Here is an 18,225-nt window from a genome sequence, read left to right on the forward strand (position 1 = left end):
TACCCCAACCTGCCTGCACAGAGCCAGTGCTTTTTTTCCAGGGCAAATATGCAGGCTAAATTTATGGCTGCACCTCTCCAGATGGAACTGTTTCAACTTTCATGTGAATCCTGTGTGTATGTATGTATGTGTGTGTGTGTTTTTGTTTTGTTCAGCTTATCTTGCCTCAGGTACTAGCTTTGTTAGTGTTCCTGATCAGGCACTAGTGCTCTCTGCACGTATGAAAAACCAAGGTAAGGAGACAACATACCGTATTTTAAAAAAAGTAAAGTTTGCACGTCCGCGTTACCACCGGCTATACAATTGCGTTGAGAAACACAACCAGCTTAGGAAGTTTCGCATGTGCCAGGCCACCACCATGCCTGTGCTACCAGGGTGGCAGATGCAGCGCCTAACGGCGAGGGTGAGGTGGTAAGTCTCACAACCAATGCCCGACAAGGGGGCTAACCTCGTTAGCTGCATCCATGTTACCCTCACTCCGAGTAGTGAGTACCCAGTTGACCGTGGGTGTCGGCGCAGTTCACTGCATGTAAAGGGTTCACGCATGCATCACCGCATTTGCTAGCACAGTATTCCTCGATTAATAGACCCGGTCTTTTGTTTTTTGAAGAGGGTTGGACCCCCGGTCTCTTATTTGGGCATGGTCCATTATTTGAGCATGGTCCACTATATTTTCATCGGCACATCGCTGGAAATGGTGGATTTTTAACACTTCATAATAATATTATAGAAGTTCCATATTATGACGTGTTAAAAATCCACCATTTCCAGCGATGTGCCGATGAAAATATAGTGGACCATGCTCAAATAATGAAAGAAAGCACTAGCCACTACAAAAATTGTAGTTGCGCAACCTAAAATCGCGTCCTTTTTTGATCCACCACGTGCTTTCTTAGTGCGCATACGCAAAGCGATGAACTCAAATAAGAGACCGGGTCTCTTATTCGGGCATGGTCTACTATTTCTCCGTGAGGCCTCTAGGAGGGTCTACTATTTGGGCATGGTCTATTATTCGAGCATGGTCCATTAATCGAGGAAATACGGTACCACTACATGAACTGGTACTCTCTCCCTTGAAAGTACGGAGAATCGGCATGCCAAAATGTGTGTTCGAGTTCGTCGTGAAGTTTAGTCGAACTCAAACGCGAATTTCGCGTTTCTAGGAGGATACGTGAGTGTGATTCTTTGACTCACCTCCAAAGAGGCAAACGATGGGAAATGTCCAACTCAGCATAAATACTGCTAGCATCGGAATAATTGTTCGATGTGATTATTTCTTATCCAGTAAGTAGCGAGTAATCGATATAACCGTCTCAGCACTATGAGCAAGTCAAAGTCTACGTCCAGTGCAGCCATTTCAAGCGATACATGGACACAAGGATAGTTATTTTATCGTCCTCTTTGCTGACAAAAGAGAGTGAAAATCAGCATTGCTGTGCAGGTGAAATGAAAAACTGAAGCGCAGAAAATAAAATTAGCGCCAGGGACTAATTTAACCGGTATCGCATCGCAGTTTGCTACGCAATTCTTCTGAGGTGCGAAGCAACTTCAGAAATGTGTCGCAGAAAACTGCGATGCATGTTGATTGTTCACTGTACCCTATGATGCACAGTGTACATGTACATGCCGGGTGTGTCTCCTAGGGATAAAATAGATGCACGAAACTTCGAAAGTGCTGAGCTATGCATCCTGGCACCAGGCTAGGTTTGCAACTAAGGTGTAACAGTGTACTTGTAGTCTGAGCTTGCACTCTGATCATCTCTCCAGAAGGACGGTTGTCAAGTGTTGAAGAAAATTGACGCAACATTTTGGAATTGCTATTCAAGTTTGATTTTGCATATCAAAATTGCTATGCAAAAGATTGAAAGTAAATTATTCCCTGAGCGCCACGTGGATTTTCTGCCAAACAAATCAAATCAAAAGAATCACTTCAAAACAGTGGCATCTCATGGTGACGTTTAATGAGGAAAATAGGGTGAATTTCGTCGCGTCATGACCTTCCGAAACAGTGTGAAAAGGGCCACGCTACCTCCCTGGGTGGGATAATGAAAGTCCACTGTCTCGATTGATTTTTGAATTTGCCAACAGACTAACTGTGTACTGTAAGTAAACAAATATTCAGAGCTATTTTATTTTCGGCTATTTTCGGCCTGGACATGTGTGGCCGAAAATTTGTTGCGGCCGAAATTTTGTTTTGCAGTGTTCAGTGTGACAGTGTATACAGGCGGCAGCAGTACAGGCCGAAAATTTGATGCGGCCGAAATGGGTTTTAGCCCTGGCAGGCCGAAGTTTGAAAGGGCTGAAAATTTGTCGAATTACAGTATTGATTGTCGCAATGGACCTATTTTTGACAGAGTTATGAAAGTTTGTACACTGATTTATGCCCTGCAATATGCTGCGCAAATCTCATGACGTCTATAGACGTCATTAGTCGTTTGGCATACAGTGCGCATGACGTCTATCAACGTCATTAGCACGGAAAGGTTCAACAGATCTCCAGTGATTGGCTGGAGATATGGCTCTATGCGAAAGCTAGGCCGAGAGTTGACTTGAGCATTCCAAGTATGATACCACATGCTTTCAGTTTTCAGCTTTCCCGCCGTCAGCATTTCATTAGTCGAAGGTGGTTAACATACGACTAGCTGAACGAGAACACGATTTGTGATAGGATTGGTTTTTGGTGCAGAAAGTGCGAACGAGTTCGCGAATCGCGAAATGTATGCGAACTCGAACACAGTATTCGACGTGCTTATCATCCGTAGTGTTAACATGCCAATACAGGGCATATGATAAGAAATTCGAAGTGCTCGGACGGCATGTCCTTTCATTTCCATTTTTGGCCGGACATGTCCGGACGTATCAAAACCCTTACAAATATCGCCTTGAGGGCTAGCTCTACTACCCTCTAGCATGTGGGCAACACACCACACAACTGCCACCCAGGGAACAATCGTCGTCAGCTTGCCTTTCAAGCCATTCTTGGCAACATTCACAGCAACACCATCACAGCCGACGCCGATCAACTTGGTCCGCCAGTCAGCAATGCCAGCGTGGTCCATGGCCCTTTCAAAGCAGTCCATCAGACCAGCAGCATCAACAGTAGATGGCTGGAGGACTCCGACGAATTGGCTACGAACATGTATTTTGCCATCAGCTGAGTGGGGATCGCAGAATAAGGCCAGATACATCTCCTCCTCGACATTGGCAACATCAGTACTGCCGTCGGTCTGGACACTGAAGAAATTTGATTTCCCCAGGTTATTCTTCAGCTGCTCTCGGGAAGAATGACCGATGAAGTCGCAGTACGTTGCGCAGGCCAACTCATTCTTGCCACCTGTGCCGAAGCTCACGCCATGCCGCTCCTCTAGCCGACAGAATGACTCAAACTTTGCAAAAGCGACGTGCTCCTTGCAGAGAAGGTAAGCTACGTCGAACTTTCGACGAGCGATAGCTGCTGCAGACGCATCCATCGTGCACAGCGACTTCACAATGGGAGCATAATCGATGGGATTGCTGCTCTGTGACTGCTCTCTCCGGAAGAGGCCCATCGCCTGCTTGTGCATGTCTGTTTCAGCATGATCTTTGAATGCGAACGTCCTCAAATTTCTGGAGCCGACGATGAAAGCCTCGCTGAAATTCTTGCTGCTTTTGACTTGCTCCTCGAATTTGACGTACACCACGCATTTCAGAATTTCCACCAATCGCCGGTCATCTTTCTGTCGCTCGTACCTCAGCCAAACGGAGGTACTCAGTTCCTTGTCACTATCGGAAACCCACTTGTCACAAGTAGACGTTTTCACTCCGCGTGCTACTTTCTTCGCCGGAGCAGAGCTCTCACCGTCACCCTTCCTCTTTCCAAACATTTTGACAACGGCTCAACTCTCGTTCACCACTCGCAAAAGTACTGTCATGCAGGTTCACACACGCAACGGGAAGACTTCGTGGTAGTAAAATAGATTTTAGAGATTTCGCAAACAACAAAAGACAACCCTTTCTCTTCCTTTCGAAGAACCGAACTTGCCGAGCCCCATGGAAAGACAAACTCTGAAAAGACCTACGCTAGTACGGAATTCAGCACAGAGCAAACATATGAGTCATGATACAATGCAGTGTAGCCGTGAACACTGGTGAACAAAGAATGCAGTAGCTTGGCAGCACGTGACCCGTCGTACCGCAGCGACGGCGTCGCGGCTTAGAAATGAAAGGAAACACTGCGAGAAAAGACAAAACGAAAATACATGTCCCTTTGTCAAAACTTAGAAGAAACAAACAAAATACGACCAAGAATCATTTTGAGAGTCAACGTCAATACTCTTGTGCAGTTGTGCAAATTCTTGTCTTGCATTGTGCAACGCAAGAAACAAACAACCCACGAAATGACTCGTGAACTAACTGTAGGCTAAATCACTACATGTACGCGAAATTGCGTTCCAAAATAAACTGAACTTTCTGAGACATTTCATATTTCGCATCCTGAGAGAAATATTGAATAAGTAGTAAATACATAATAAAAAATATACTCAATCTGCGGACAGCATGCTGTTTCGTTCTTTTTGAACTCATCAGCGCAGCACAGAGGAAATGAGGCCGAACCTGATAGCAATGGAAATAAAAATTTCCAATCAGGCCCGAACGTATAAAAAATATAAAAATAAGATAAATTGTGCACTCATAACAACAGCAAAAAATGAAGAAAGTCTATTGTCTATTGTCTCCTCGTCGATTGTTAAAAAACATATGGCCACGACGGTCTTCCCAACAAGTACTGTAGTCTCAGTACACTTACAGATCTACGTGTACTTGACACCGTCCGACAAGTGCAAGCACGCTTCAACCAGCCTGCATGCATGGCCTGATATCCGGCTTGACGCTTGACACCCACGCCGGCCCAAGCCAGCCCTAACCCTGGTAACCCTGGTCACGAACTCACGGTACGGGCGTACTAGTTAGTAGTAGTACATGTACGCGCCGCACACTTGAAAACATGCACACATCGCGAGCATGCACACAAATCACTGTACTTTTGAAGTAGTTCGATTTTTTCAAAAGCGCCCGGTCAGTGTCCGGACCCAGTGTTTTTGGTCGGATTTCCTCCGAAAACGTCCGGAAAATGTCCGATGTCCGGACGTTATCATGCCCACTGTAGTATTGAAACCTGAGAGGTAATGATAACAGTTAATGTATAAGCAGAAATATTCGTCTGGAATTTAATTTCGTCTTTTTCGTCCAGGGAGCATTTGGACTAAATTTAATGCCGGGCTATTTTCAATTTGTCCAGCTTTTCAATACACTCTTATGATCCATAGACGAAATTTACAACCGGACGAACTCCCTTTCTTTGGAGTTGGACGAAATTATTGACCGACGAAATGTTCTGCCTGTACAGCACGCGGAACGTAGGTGTTAATGTTGATAGCTGTGGAGGCCGTCGGTACACCATGTTTTGGTCGTAATTAATGGGTGTATGGAGGTAGTTGTCAGTGCTACACGTGTAGTATTGGACACTTACCATTGTACATGTATATCACGCTACAAGCTATGACATCGACTGGTTTCTCCTGTATCTACCCAGCCCATCGCGGTATGGTGCCGCCCTTGAGCATTGTGTGTGTGTGTGTGTGTGTATGTGTGTATGTGTGTATGGATGCTTTGTATGGTGTTGTTTGTTGCTTCCATCAGGCGAGGAAGTGTTGGCAGGTACAGCTGCTGTACATAATGATGTTCCCATACTGGCATTACTGCCCAGGGTTGATAGCTGTAAGTACATTGTATAAGTTACCATGGAGATGACAACTGATTCCACTGCCGGATACTGTACTGATGTCATTGCGCAATTTTTTGATAGCCAACTGGCCTGCATTTTTAGAGAAGACACCACAAACTCTAGAGTCAATTTCATTTCTAGGCAAAGTGTAGCTGTGTGTATATGTGCTTGTTTTCCCGTCTCGGTAGCCGTATGCGCATTGTGATGCCGTCATGTCTTGCTGCCCGTCTGTCTCTCCATACTATCTATGCAGTGTCGTCCAGTGGCCGCATTGCTGCATATACGGACTCAAACTGCGTGGATGGTAGTCACATGCAGAAAGGTAGGTGCTTTGCCCTTTTTTGTATGCTGCTCATACGCTTGTATGTCAAACTATTTTACGCATCGCATCTTGGGCCAAGCAAAGTGGGCCCAAACCCTCTTCTGATGATAGTATCTATTGTAAAGTGAAGGAACGAGCAGCTAAATGCATAGAGATGTGACAGTCAGTCTCATTCTGTAGTACTCTCTCATTGCACACAGGCATGCACGCGTGCACACACCTGCTCCACCATCACCTTTTGCTGCTGCCCTAAGGGCGCGTTAGGACTACCGATAAAAAGTGACCGATTGGGAAAGTTTCCAAGGTGATTTGATCACATGACGTTACTGGCACGTTACCGGTGGAAAAGTTTTACTGTCGCGGCTGCTGCGCAGTAACTGCATTCCGGTAGTAAAAAAGTGCTCAGGCTGGGGAAAAAGGGAAAATCCCCTTCTCAGTACCGCGTTGAGAGCTGCAAAACGTACGTAACGGTAACGTTAGTTTATCGGTGGTAAGAATGTCCTTCACGGTTTATCGCCATTCGCGGTTTGATGGGATTCACGGTAGTCTGAACGCGCCCTAATACTGTCTTAAAGGAAAACCTCACGTCTCTGTCAATGAAAATTATATGTAGTGTAGTTTCAGCCTCGGCCTTCCGTGACTTAATGTGCTTGGTAAATTGGATATTCGTTACATGTCTAGTGATATCCTTCCTCTGTCCATGCTGTGCTGTGATGTGCTGTAGATTGCTTCTGGCTTATTGATCATCTACTTCGCTTCCTGATTTCCGGCACCGTGCCACCAGAGATGCAGACAAAGCCGTCATTTGGGATGGTATTACCGACACCTCCCGCCCTCGATTCCCTAGCAGGTCAGTAGGGCATGCACAACCGTAGTTTTATAGGGTCTGTGTGTTTCCCTTGCAGCGTCATCAGTCCTGACTTTTCTAAACTACTTACTCGGAGAAAATGTGCTAGCATCATTCTACAGTGCTGCTCAATGAAATCCAGTCGCGTCACTCAAGTTTGCGCCTTGCACCATTTCAGGTGTAGGGCTGCGCAACGCCGGGCGTGTGCTTGAGTGACGTGACTGGACTTCATTGAGCAACACTGTACTATGTTCAATTGCCTTATGTTGAAAAGGGGCACACGTGCATAATTATAACACACCAATGTTTTTGTTTTGTTGGAAGCCTGGTTTCATTTCTCTTCCTTTGTATGTCATAGTACATTCAACATGTGGACTTAAGGTGGCGTGTACGTGTGTGTGTGTGTACGCGTGTGTGTGTGTGTGTGTACGCGTGTGTATGTGTGTGTGTGTGTACGTGTGTGTGTACGTGTGTGTGTGTACGTGTGTGTTTTGCACGCATATGTGTATGTGTGTGCATGTGCATGTGTCTATACATGTGCCTGTGTGCATGTGTGGGTGTATCAGGTAAGCTTTCAGCGCCACGTCAGGCACAATTCAAATGACACGCGAGGTGCTTTTTTCACGTTGCAGGAATTGTGGCGGCTGTATTCCTCCTGTTTACTGATTTCTTCATATCATAATGTCGTGTTTGTGTGACTCTCCTCTTGTGCCAGGTCGTTTCTCCCAGTTTTCCAAAGTGCTTTCCAAGGTCGACCAACAGCCACTACCAATTCCAGCATGTCGTAATCTGACCTGGGCAACGGCACATTCTGTCAACCACACCCTGCCGATGTAAGTTCTAAACAAGAGCTATTATCTCAACATCCTCCCTCTTTGATTGTTGTGCTGTGAAAGCAGGCAGGTTTGCTAAGCTACTTAGGCAATTCGCTGCTGTTGGCAGTTGTTGGCAGTGGTGCTTGCAGCTCTTGTCACTCCCAATGTCATTATCTACATGTTGACTGACCAGGTCATTGTTTCTTTCTTTGCCGCATTGTTAGCTTCAATTGCTGACTGCTGCTAACAAGTAAGGATCTGTGCATTACTAGTATGCAGGACAAAAGTATTGGAAGTTCATGTTTTGGTGTTTGCACTTGTCCGGTTGTTGCAGACTGCCACCACTACCTGAAGATAATCCAATCACAGTGAGTTCTGTCACTGACATAGTTTGTTGTTCCAGATTCCACTAGTAAATATAGTGTGTGTGTGCGTGCGTGCGTGCGTGCGTGTGTGTGTGTGTGCGTGCGGGTGTACACGCATGTACGCACATGCGTGTATCATCGACTCATTAAAGTGAATGTGTTGCTTCATTTGCTGCTCCTCCTGTCTAGGGGCCACTGCGCGCTACTGCACTGCATTCTGAATATCTACTTTAAAACCCATCCCGAGTGCAGAACGCAGTGTCACAACACGCTATGGTTGGTTTCTTACCCTTCTCATGGTTTCCTGTAATATAATTATGGCCTGTTTGCCCTGTTTGGCTTTCCTGCTTGACAGGATGTAGATGATGTGAAGAAACATCGCCATCACACTGAGGAGATCTTTCAGCCTCCGGAACCACACATTCCTCCGCAGTCCATTGACGAGTTTGCGTCTCAGCCGATTGCAGTGCATCAGCCTCCACTGGCCGCGGTTTCGCTGGCCCTGATTGCGTTCATCTTGTTCATCTTTGTTGTGGCTCGCTGGTGCTGCTCCGCGCCCACCAGTCGCAACATTCCACGCAACCCAGCGCTTGGACAACCACGCCGCCGATCCGGTAGTAGTGCATGACACTGAGGACGGTAGATCACCAGCCATGTAGCCATCCTGTGGTGTACCATCCCCGTTGCCATCCATGACGGGAAAACCCCCTTGACTGAACATGAATATAGAAACTTGAATGGAAATCAAGCTCTCCGCAGCACTCATATAATTTATTTGTTCCATCGTAAACCTTTTCACACCGCCAACCCAGTACAGAAAATAGTCGCTATGAATCATTTACGAAACACAATAGAGATCTAGGCAGGCTCGGAGAGTCCAGCAGCATACATTTGTCATATGTTTGTACCGATGTGTTTTGAGTTGTTTTAACGTACATTACAAGCAGGTTCTTGTGTTCTTTGTCCATATTTTGAGCAGGAAAAATGGTGATGCATTCTTGGCTACTTTTCCACAATAATTATTTTATTCTTTATCTGGTGTCAAGCTAACACTCCTTGCATACACTTTAAATACAGCATGTCTAGCAGCACGCCACTAGGTTTGGAAAGTCAAGCTCACATGAATATAGCTCATGCCATCGCGAAAAATATCGGAGGCCAAAAAACGCGTTCTGTCCGATTTTGTTCAAATTTTCAGGGTTGAAGCATCACGAGGGCAAGCTGTTAATCCCAAAATTTGGCTAGTGTGTAATGAATCCTTCCCTATCTGTCAAATCCTATAAGGATTTTTCTCAATTTTTGGGAAATGGTAGATCACACCTTACAAAGTAAAATATTTTCTTCAAAAACCTGTTGGAGTCTGCATTCTGTGTTTATCAGAGATGGTGTCTGCCAAGTTAGTTTCACCTGCAAGAGGGCTTTGCTTTTTCTGCCCTTTCGTGCAAAGGTGTCTGGAATTTTCAAAATCCTATAATTATAATAATTATAGGATTTGGCCTCTTCAAAAATTGGTTTTGTACTTCCCAGTTTCCCCTGCCAATAAAACCCCTAGTTGGCAATGTCCAAGCCTAGATATGGCCAATATGGAACTAACAAACAAATTCTATGCATCTATGGCTATAGAAGAAGCACCTCCTAAGCTAGTACCAAGAGTCCATAAACAAGAGCATGCAACTGTGATCTCTTTTCTATGGGCCAGATGCGCGGCGCGCTGCCTTCATTACATCATTCAGCTGCAGTCCGCGCACTGCGGAAAATCAAACACCGCACTTTCCCTCCAGTTTGAAATGAACTTTCGTACGGAACTGGAGTTCACGCGCCAGAATTCAGAGATTTTGTAGGTACTGGAACGAATCGAGCAAAAACAGATGGGCTCGTGCGAGAAATTGAGAGTTTGGATGCATGCTTTCAGAGCGTGATGAAGGCAAGTTACGTAATGAAGGCAGCGCACTGACCCATAACCACAGTCGCATACTCTTGTTTATCCACTCTTGCCAGTACCCCAAGAGTATTCCCTACTAATACGGCTGTGTAGATACTCGAACACAACTGATTTAGTAAATGCCCCATACATGTAGTGTCTTAAGTTCGTAATATTGATCTGCGAACACTTTACAACACGACGTCAATGCTAGAATGGTGCTAATATTCATCTATTCCACTCCTAGTCTATTTCTCCCATTTACAATTGCAATTCATCAGCAATAATTGCACACAGAGACCTTTCCTGGGGGTCTTAGCCATTGGGTAACCTCTATTCATTCATTTTAAAGAAAGAGATGCATTGTAGGAAAGATCGAAATGCATCTTCAATAAAATTGCTTCCGCTTCGGCCATTTTCGTGAAACACGCACACACCCATACGTTCACATGTATGTCGCGAAATAGGAGAAAACCTACTTTTATAAACAGGAGTTCGCTTTTTGTTTGTTTCTAAGAGGCAGGATTGTACTAAACTATGATATAAGTGCATTTCAAATCTTTTTCTGGAATTCAGCACCACTATAATCACACACTGTTGAGGCAAATACACTGGAATCAATTACGAGTGGCGATCATTTTTTTTCGCATATTTCTTCAAACAGTGGATAAACGAGTCCAATTACCTAACATAATTTTGACATAACTTTATGATATTGATGTAGTGCGATGCATACATGCATAGCAAGAAAACTCAATCATTTTCGGGCGAATTTGCAAAGTTTAAATTTCAAAGCATTTCGGACCCATATCGAATCGGGGTTCGGAATACCTGCTTCGTCTCCTGTACTTTCAACCAGTGTGTTTTTTGCTTATAAAACTACCCTTATGTTCTGACATGGGAACTACTGACATGATTGCAAGAAGCAACAGATGACGGTTGGAAGCATCTTATTGTCCTCAATGTAAACATGTCACTTTCTTAGAGAACGCCTTGTTTGGGCTACTTCGAGGGGCCATAACCCCTCCAAAGTGCCCAAATAAAATATTATATTGATACTCATTCTGGACACCCATATGCATAGCATCATGAGCTACCTTACATTTTATGAGCGATGAAACCCATAGGACTGCCAGTTATGGAAGAAAATACCTGTGCTGGTACAGGTCGTCCCCCGTTAATACGAGTCCGGTTAGTATACATAAACCCCGTTAGTACATAAGAAATCTCAAGTCCCGGACGAAACGTGGTCACAACCATACAAATGTTGTCGGTTAGTACATAATTCGCTAGTACATAACCCCCCGTTAGTACAATCATAACATTTCCTCCGGACCCGCATGTCACCTACCTCAAGAGTACATAATTTGTTGGTCTTTTGGACTTCCAGTGGAGGCACACCGTGTTTCAATTTCTTCTTGTGGACGCAATTAGCTCAGAATTAATCAGAGCGCACCTCACAAACCGACAACGCTCTGTTTTTTCCCGAGTGATTGCGCGGGTGCGGCTGGGCATGCATTATGTAAACTGTAGAATCTGCGCTGACTGTGACCGTTGTAACATAATTTTTATGTTATTCTTGATTCCCGAAAAGTGTTATGTATTAAATTAATGGGGTTTATGTACTAAACGAAAGTCTGCATAACTTGGTTGTATACCAAAAATGTTCACGTTTTTCAACTTTTCTGAGCGTTTCTTGCTACCGTGACTACAATATAGGGAGCGAGATATTCTTGATTCCCTCGATATAATTATCTCGCTCCCTAGGCACGGTAGCAAGTGACTCAGGAAAGTTGAAAAACGTGAAAAATGTTGGTATACAACCAAGTTATGCAGACTTTCGTTTAGTACATAAACCCTGTTAATAGTCTTAATACATAACATTTGTCAAGTCCCAGAGATTAACATTTGTCAAGTCCAAGAGATTATGTATTAACGAGGGACGAGCTGTAGTATGTTGAGTGGAGACACAGTCATTACGCCGAAATACTTCAAAGTACATTTGCTAAAAACTCATACATTTGAAACGGTTTTTGCACTGCCAGAGGGGCATGCAAGCAGTGTCCGGAATGAGAACAACAATTTCACGGTTCGCGTGAGACTCGGCTAGAAACCGAGTTTTCCGCATCCGTAGGAACGCCACCACCCTTCAAGGAGCAAGACGCAGATGCAGCTCCTAAGCGGTGGGAGGTGAGTAGATCAGCTCACCACTGAGCAAGGGTCAAAGACCGAAAATCCCATTCACTGCATCCATGTTTTCCTCGTGCCAGGCCACGAGTTCCCAATTAACTGTGTGGAATGCGAAAATCAATAATAATTGGTATCACCAGTTGCACACTTTGATAAGATTTTGTTTTTAGTTGCCCTAAACATGACGTTCTTTCAGAAAGCTGAGGTCTACACTTTTGGCAATACAAGCTAAAGGTTGCTTGCAAAGATTGTAGATACGACGAGGACCAGAGTTTCCAATGGAATGAGGCTATTGTCATGAAAGTGGAGTGCAAAATCTCACGCTCTGGGTCCGCACTTACCATGGACTGTTGCCATGGACTGTTGCCATGGAGTCTCATAGTGTGCCTGTTGTAGGATAGCCTCTGATTTGTGTCACACACGGGCAACAGTTTAGGTCACGTTTTTGGCGAATATTAGAACACAGGACACGCAGCATGTTTGTGTATGATGGTCAGATCAGTAGGACTGGCGCCTCTGCAAGCTATCACGCCCACTTGTTGCCGGGCGTCCTGCCTTTCACGGGAGGGCCAAGGTGGCTATCTCAAATGGCTGAGTGGGTCACCTTTAAAAAATTTAGCGCACGACGGCCGGGGTATTCAACAGTGACAACAGTCGAGGAATACATGTGTCCAACAACTTCCATTGGCTTGTCTTTGCTGCTGGTAACCTTTGGCATACACCCATGCAGCTCTTGTTTTGATAGAACTGTCTCACGCTGATATCACACTGATGCCAAGGAGCATTCTAGGAAGGAGAAGTTGATGTGACACGAGATTTGAATCGAAAGTGTTTCAATACAATCATCTCAGGTCTGTGGGGATTGCTGCCCTATCAAAAATTCGATAATAATAATGATATTAAAATAACAGGGGCATTGGAAGGTATTTTAGTGTGGTACGGCCAGCCATCTGAAGTACAATTTACTCGTGGGGGAGTGGTGGCTGAGCAGAACATTTTGGAAATTTAGATCCCAGATCAGTGTATTGTATTGTGTCACAGGGTACCTGGGGCAAAAAGGGGTACGGTCAATACCGTAGTGACCATACCGTGTCCGACGCCCCTGAATAATATTCATATTGCCATTGATGCAGTCGATACAAGTGACGTTCGACACATGGAACATTTGGAGAACTAGTGCCAATAGCTTGCCCATGCATGTGTTTTTACAGGGCTGTGAGTGCACATTACCTGGCGTAAACCGTTACTTTCTTACACTGCTACATAATACGGAGGATTAGGAAGACGAAATTCGCGTTCGCGTTCGCTCTCCAAGGAAAGTCGAACTCAGTGACGGAATTCGCGTTATGAGAAGGATTAGCAAACAGAATTCGCACATGCATGACGTTGACACGACGTACATTGTGTACAGACAGTAGAGCGTGGTAAATTTATGACTGCCCTGACACGAATCCGCGATTCGTGTTCCGACTACTTTTCCGAACGAAAAATGCGAAAGTTCGCAATCCAGTTCGCGAACTGAAAAATGTTTGCGAACGCGAATTTCGTCTTGCTAATCCTCCGTAATAGTACAATACACATACTTTCACAGGCGCGTGCGCCGGTGCCCTTCAAGGGGGTGTTCCGGGGGGGCCTCCCCCGTGAAAAATTTCAAAAATGAAGCAAAATCCTGCATTTTGAGCGAAAAAAAGGGGGGTTCCGGGCACCCAGGAACCCATACGGCGCACGCGCCTGCTTTCATGCAGCCTCAGAACTTGCCCAGTTCGGGATGACATTTGGTACCTTTGGTACCTTTGGACTCGAGGCCACTGACCAGGCCTGATTCTTGGTAAGGTCACTAGTAGTGACTCACTACAGACTCTACCTCAGCCGTTTATAACAGCAATCATGTATTGACACCTTCAGTATGGTCCCTGAAACGGTAGAGAATTTGAAACTGATGTACATGACTGTACTTCCACGTTACGTAAACAACCCGTACCTCAGGAGTATGGCGGCAGTGCTTGATGCGGACGCCTCTACCGTCGACTCGACATTGTACATCCTCTCAAACCAGTGCAATGCATGCGAATCATCATGATTACGCAATGGCATCCATCCTCAAGTTCTTGCGGACCATGCAACAACTATTACTAACCTGAACAAGAATGAGGAGAGACAGGAGAGAGAGCGCATGGGAATGTTCAAATAGCAGAAAGCAAAGACACACACAGTATTATCGTTTTCTATCCGTCGGAGTTACAAGTGAGGGACATAGGCAGGCAGGTGTGACGAACACTATGGCACAGTCACAGTAGTTCCTTCTGACTTCCAGTGAAACGACGTGTCTTCTACAACACTTCAAGTGTAACAGCGTACACTCAGACTGTACTCACCGAGTGGGGAGAATGAGAAACACGATAGCGCGATATCGGAGCAATCCGGGCAACATGTTGCAACACAATAGCGGCTATCCGAGCAACAGCACCAAACCGGCGCAGCCATTCGGGAAACAACGCCAATGGCAGTAGTAGTGGCCTTCCAGTTTTGTGCATGGCCTCCTACGGAAGTGCACCGTGACAACTGAGTGCTTTGCTGGTTGCTGCAACTATCTTGCTGCATTGGCGTTGTTTTCCGAATGGTTGCGCCGGCTTGGTGCTGTTGCTCGGATAGCCGCTATTGTGTTGCAACATGTTGCCCGGAATGCTCCGATATCGCGCTATCGTGATGTTTTAGTACTAGAAGCTGTTCTTGCTTTGCATGGCCTGGTTTGGACAGTTTGGCGGTTTCACTGATACTTGACTAGAGTGTAGTGAGTAAGTCCATGGTAGTCCGTGGTGCTAAATTTTCGTGTGAACGCGGATGGTGTGATGCGGGGACTGTGTGATTATGTCTTCATGACCATGAGTCACTCCTGTCGTCCTGGGCATGAGAATGGCGGTGGGGGTGCACTATGCATGCTCTCGTACAGCTAGCTACTAATAGTATGTGATCATGGTGATGGACGCAGGACTGAGGTCAACTCGCAACCAGGGGGGGGGGGGGGGGGGCGGAGGAGTCGTCACAATATACCATGGTATACAATCATGTAAAAGTAATAGTATTGTGTTGCGAACACGCTCCACAGACATTTTCACAGCTTTCTCCATGCCCGGGCCAGCGGGGTTTCACTGTGTGACGACGGAGACCTGGTAGACTCCCTGGTGACAAACATACAGTAACATTATAATTATTTGCAGATGCAAAGGAAAAACACTTTTTCACACAGGTATACAATGCAATTTGAGCACCTGCTTTTTTGGTTTTGAGAACAAGACTAGGAAAAGACTCGTTTAGCAATAAGTAAACGGCATATGTTCAGAACGTACGTAACAATGGATAGAATACGGTAATTAATCGAATACCGTCAAACACTCCTATAATAAAGCAGTGGAAATAAACAATTGAATAAACATTGAATAGGATTTCCGTATCAGCGTGTTTTGTAACTTCAAATATGCTCCAAGACAAATGTCCGTCAAGGGGCCACAGCATGGTGAAAGCGGATGAGTGCAAACTCAACCTACATCTGATCCATGCCAATCTGTGATGCGACCCAAACTTCTCAGCATTTATCAACAACCCAATCCGCTCATGGAAAGCAGAGACTGCCCGGCCTCCAGTGATGCTGAGACCAAGGGGACCAAACAGGTCGGATGTTGGGCCACGTTCCTCCGTGGTAGTCACCGGCACGTCTCTCACTCGTGCAGTCACGTTGTGTATGAACCGAGTCATGATAGCGGCCTGGAGTGAGCCAAGCATGAGGGCTGACCATGGACCCGGAACTTCAAATAAAACTTACTCATAGTTACCGACTGGCGGCTGCCCCCGCACACCCCACTCGCAGCAATTAACTTCCGGCCATGAATGTGACTTCCCCATGCTGTTCAGGCTATCATCGGGGAGATGTGGCAGAGCCCACCCATATAGCGGCGAGGACAGCAGGATCACGTGACCGGCGAAAGACGCCCTTGTGGAAGCATATCCATTGCACTTCGAGTGCATGAAGGGCAGGTGAGCTGATGCCGCACCTTTCCCCCATGATGATGTGTCTTGAAATGGTTTGCAGGCTCCATTCCATCAGACCAACCGCTTGGGCCAGGCCTCCGGCTGCCCGGCGTCTGCCTTCCCTCCACCTGACCGTGCGAAGTCTCTCCGACGTGATGTTGACGACTCTTCAAGTGTTTCTGCTGCCTGACCAGTCAATTGCGGATCATCTACTGGCGCACGGGCCGGGCTTACCGGCCCAATATTGATTGTCTTGCCTTGGTGACTCTACTGTGGAGGGACCAAAATACAAAATAGCCTGAACAGCCCAGTACTGAGTACATGTACACAATCCGATTGTGCATCATCCGAGTCCGGCCGCAGGATTGCCTTGATCAGTGCTGTATTTAGGCCCCGGCAGATACACTCAGTGTACATGTAATCGGCTAGCATGTTTAGCGCTTCAAGTTCTGGAAATTAGCACTGAACATTGCCGCGGCTAGCCGTGATAATCCGGCAAGTTTTGCAGAAAACTACAAGCATATTCTTGAGAAAACTAGCATATCGTCTTGTGAAAACTAGCATCATATGATAGCAAAATCATGGGATTTTCGTGAGACTGATTCACAATGCCCTCGCGACTACTGCATGTACTACCGAGCCTTTGCCTGCTGAGTACTAACAAGAGTACATGCCGCAAAGTTTGAACTCGGGTAATAAATCTAATAATAACTTGAATTCTGTGCTGCTTGTATGCTGTTATCAATGAATCTGCAACATTAGTAATCTATACTATGCCGGGCCACTATTTCCATTTTTCTGAAGCCGCTGAATTCAAGCACTTTATCAGTGCTATCAAGAGTATAAACGGCCTGGGGGGGGGGGGGGGGGGGTATAATTATGTTATACAATGCTAAGTTTTGGACTGAGCTGCAGTGCAAGCATATGGCCGGGAAAGCAAAGTCCATCACAAGCCCCCGCCGGGCCCGGGCCTACCGGTACCTGTATTCACCAGGCCAGGGAGTGGCAAATAAGACTCCCTAGCCCAGCCCTGGTCATTCATTGTTCACAAGATCCAGTCCGAGTGTACATGTCACGTACTGTAAGACATGTTATTATAACGAGTCGCACATTTAACGATTGTCCAAAATTCATAAGAAGATATGAAGAGCTTGAGAACAAAACACGGTATATCCATTTTGGCACTTTTCGGGTAAAGTCAAAATTTTGTTCTGACATTGTCTTACATCCCATCCCAATGGAAATTTGGATTTAGTACCAGAAGGAATACTGGACCCCAAACACCATGTCATCAAAAATCCACACCTCTCAGATTTTGATATTTTTTGAATTTTTCACCTTCTTTTTGGCAAAACGCAGTATATCCGGGTGAGAATATAGGCACAAGACGCCCTCTCCCAGCAGGAGACAAAACAACTGGCTCACTCATACCATCTAATGTCACCTCCGCCACGCTGATGTCTAAGACAAGAGCTTTGACAGCGTCAGGAAGAAGAGAAAGCTAATTTGACAGCCATAAGTCGAGTCAAGCGCTCGTTCAAAAAAATAATTCGAACTAGTTTGAAAAAATGACAAAAAGCAGTGTTCTGCGCGTTCTGAACACCACGCGCGCTGCCCACGACTGTATAACTATGACAACTGGCGTATACTGCGTTTTGAAAAAAAATCCTAGCCGGATATACAGCGTTTTGCTCTGAAAGCGACTGTTTGAATGGGGTTTTCTGTAGGATGTACTGCGTTTTCGCCAAAAATGACCTCGCCATCAAATTCAGCTCGATGTGATCTTTCAGTTGGGTCAAAAATCTCGATTTTGAAGATTTGGCGCATACAGCGTTTTGTTCTCAAGCTCTTCATATGTTAACGATCTTGCAGTATTCTGCCATATGCACACACAGCATATATAGTCCGTGAGCCAAATCTCAGAATCGGCTGTTTTAGCATCGACCGTTGCACCCAGAGAGGGACAAATCATCCT

At 45.6% G+C, this 18,225-nt stretch overlaps 1 protein-coding gene across 1 annotated transcript in view; it reads left to right on the plus strand.

The window, feature by feature from the left end:
- LOC135826809 (membrane-bound transcription factor site-1 protease-like) overlaps nt 1-9,204 on the plus strand; it is a 31,308-nt gene extending 22,104 nt beyond the window's left edge. Inside the window, exons 27-33 of the mRNA XM_065339416.1 lie at nt 156-233; nt 5,680-5,757; nt 6,018-6,086; nt 6,811-6,936; nt 7,649-7,766; nt 8,083-8,116; nt 8,469-9,204. Of these exons, the coding sequence (XP_065195488.1) occupies nt 156-233; nt 5,680-5,757; nt 6,018-6,086; nt 6,811-6,936; nt 7,649-7,766; nt 8,083-8,116; nt 8,469-8,741 (776 nt within the window). The 3' untranslated portion in view covers nt 8,742-9,204. The remainder of the gene's footprint in view (nt 1-155; nt 234-5,679; nt 5,758-6,017; nt 6,087-6,810; nt 6,937-7,648; nt 7,767-8,082; nt 8,117-8,468) is intronic.
- Nucleotides 9,205-18,225: the final 9,021 nt, after the last annotated feature.

This window comes from Sycon ciliatum, chromosome 1, assembly GCF_964019385.1.
Source record: "Sycon ciliatum chromosome 1, ocSycCili1.1, whole genome shotgun sequence".
NCBI classification, from domain to species: Eukaryota; Metazoa; Porifera; class Calcarea; order Leucosolenida; family Sycettidae; genus Sycon; species Sycon ciliatum.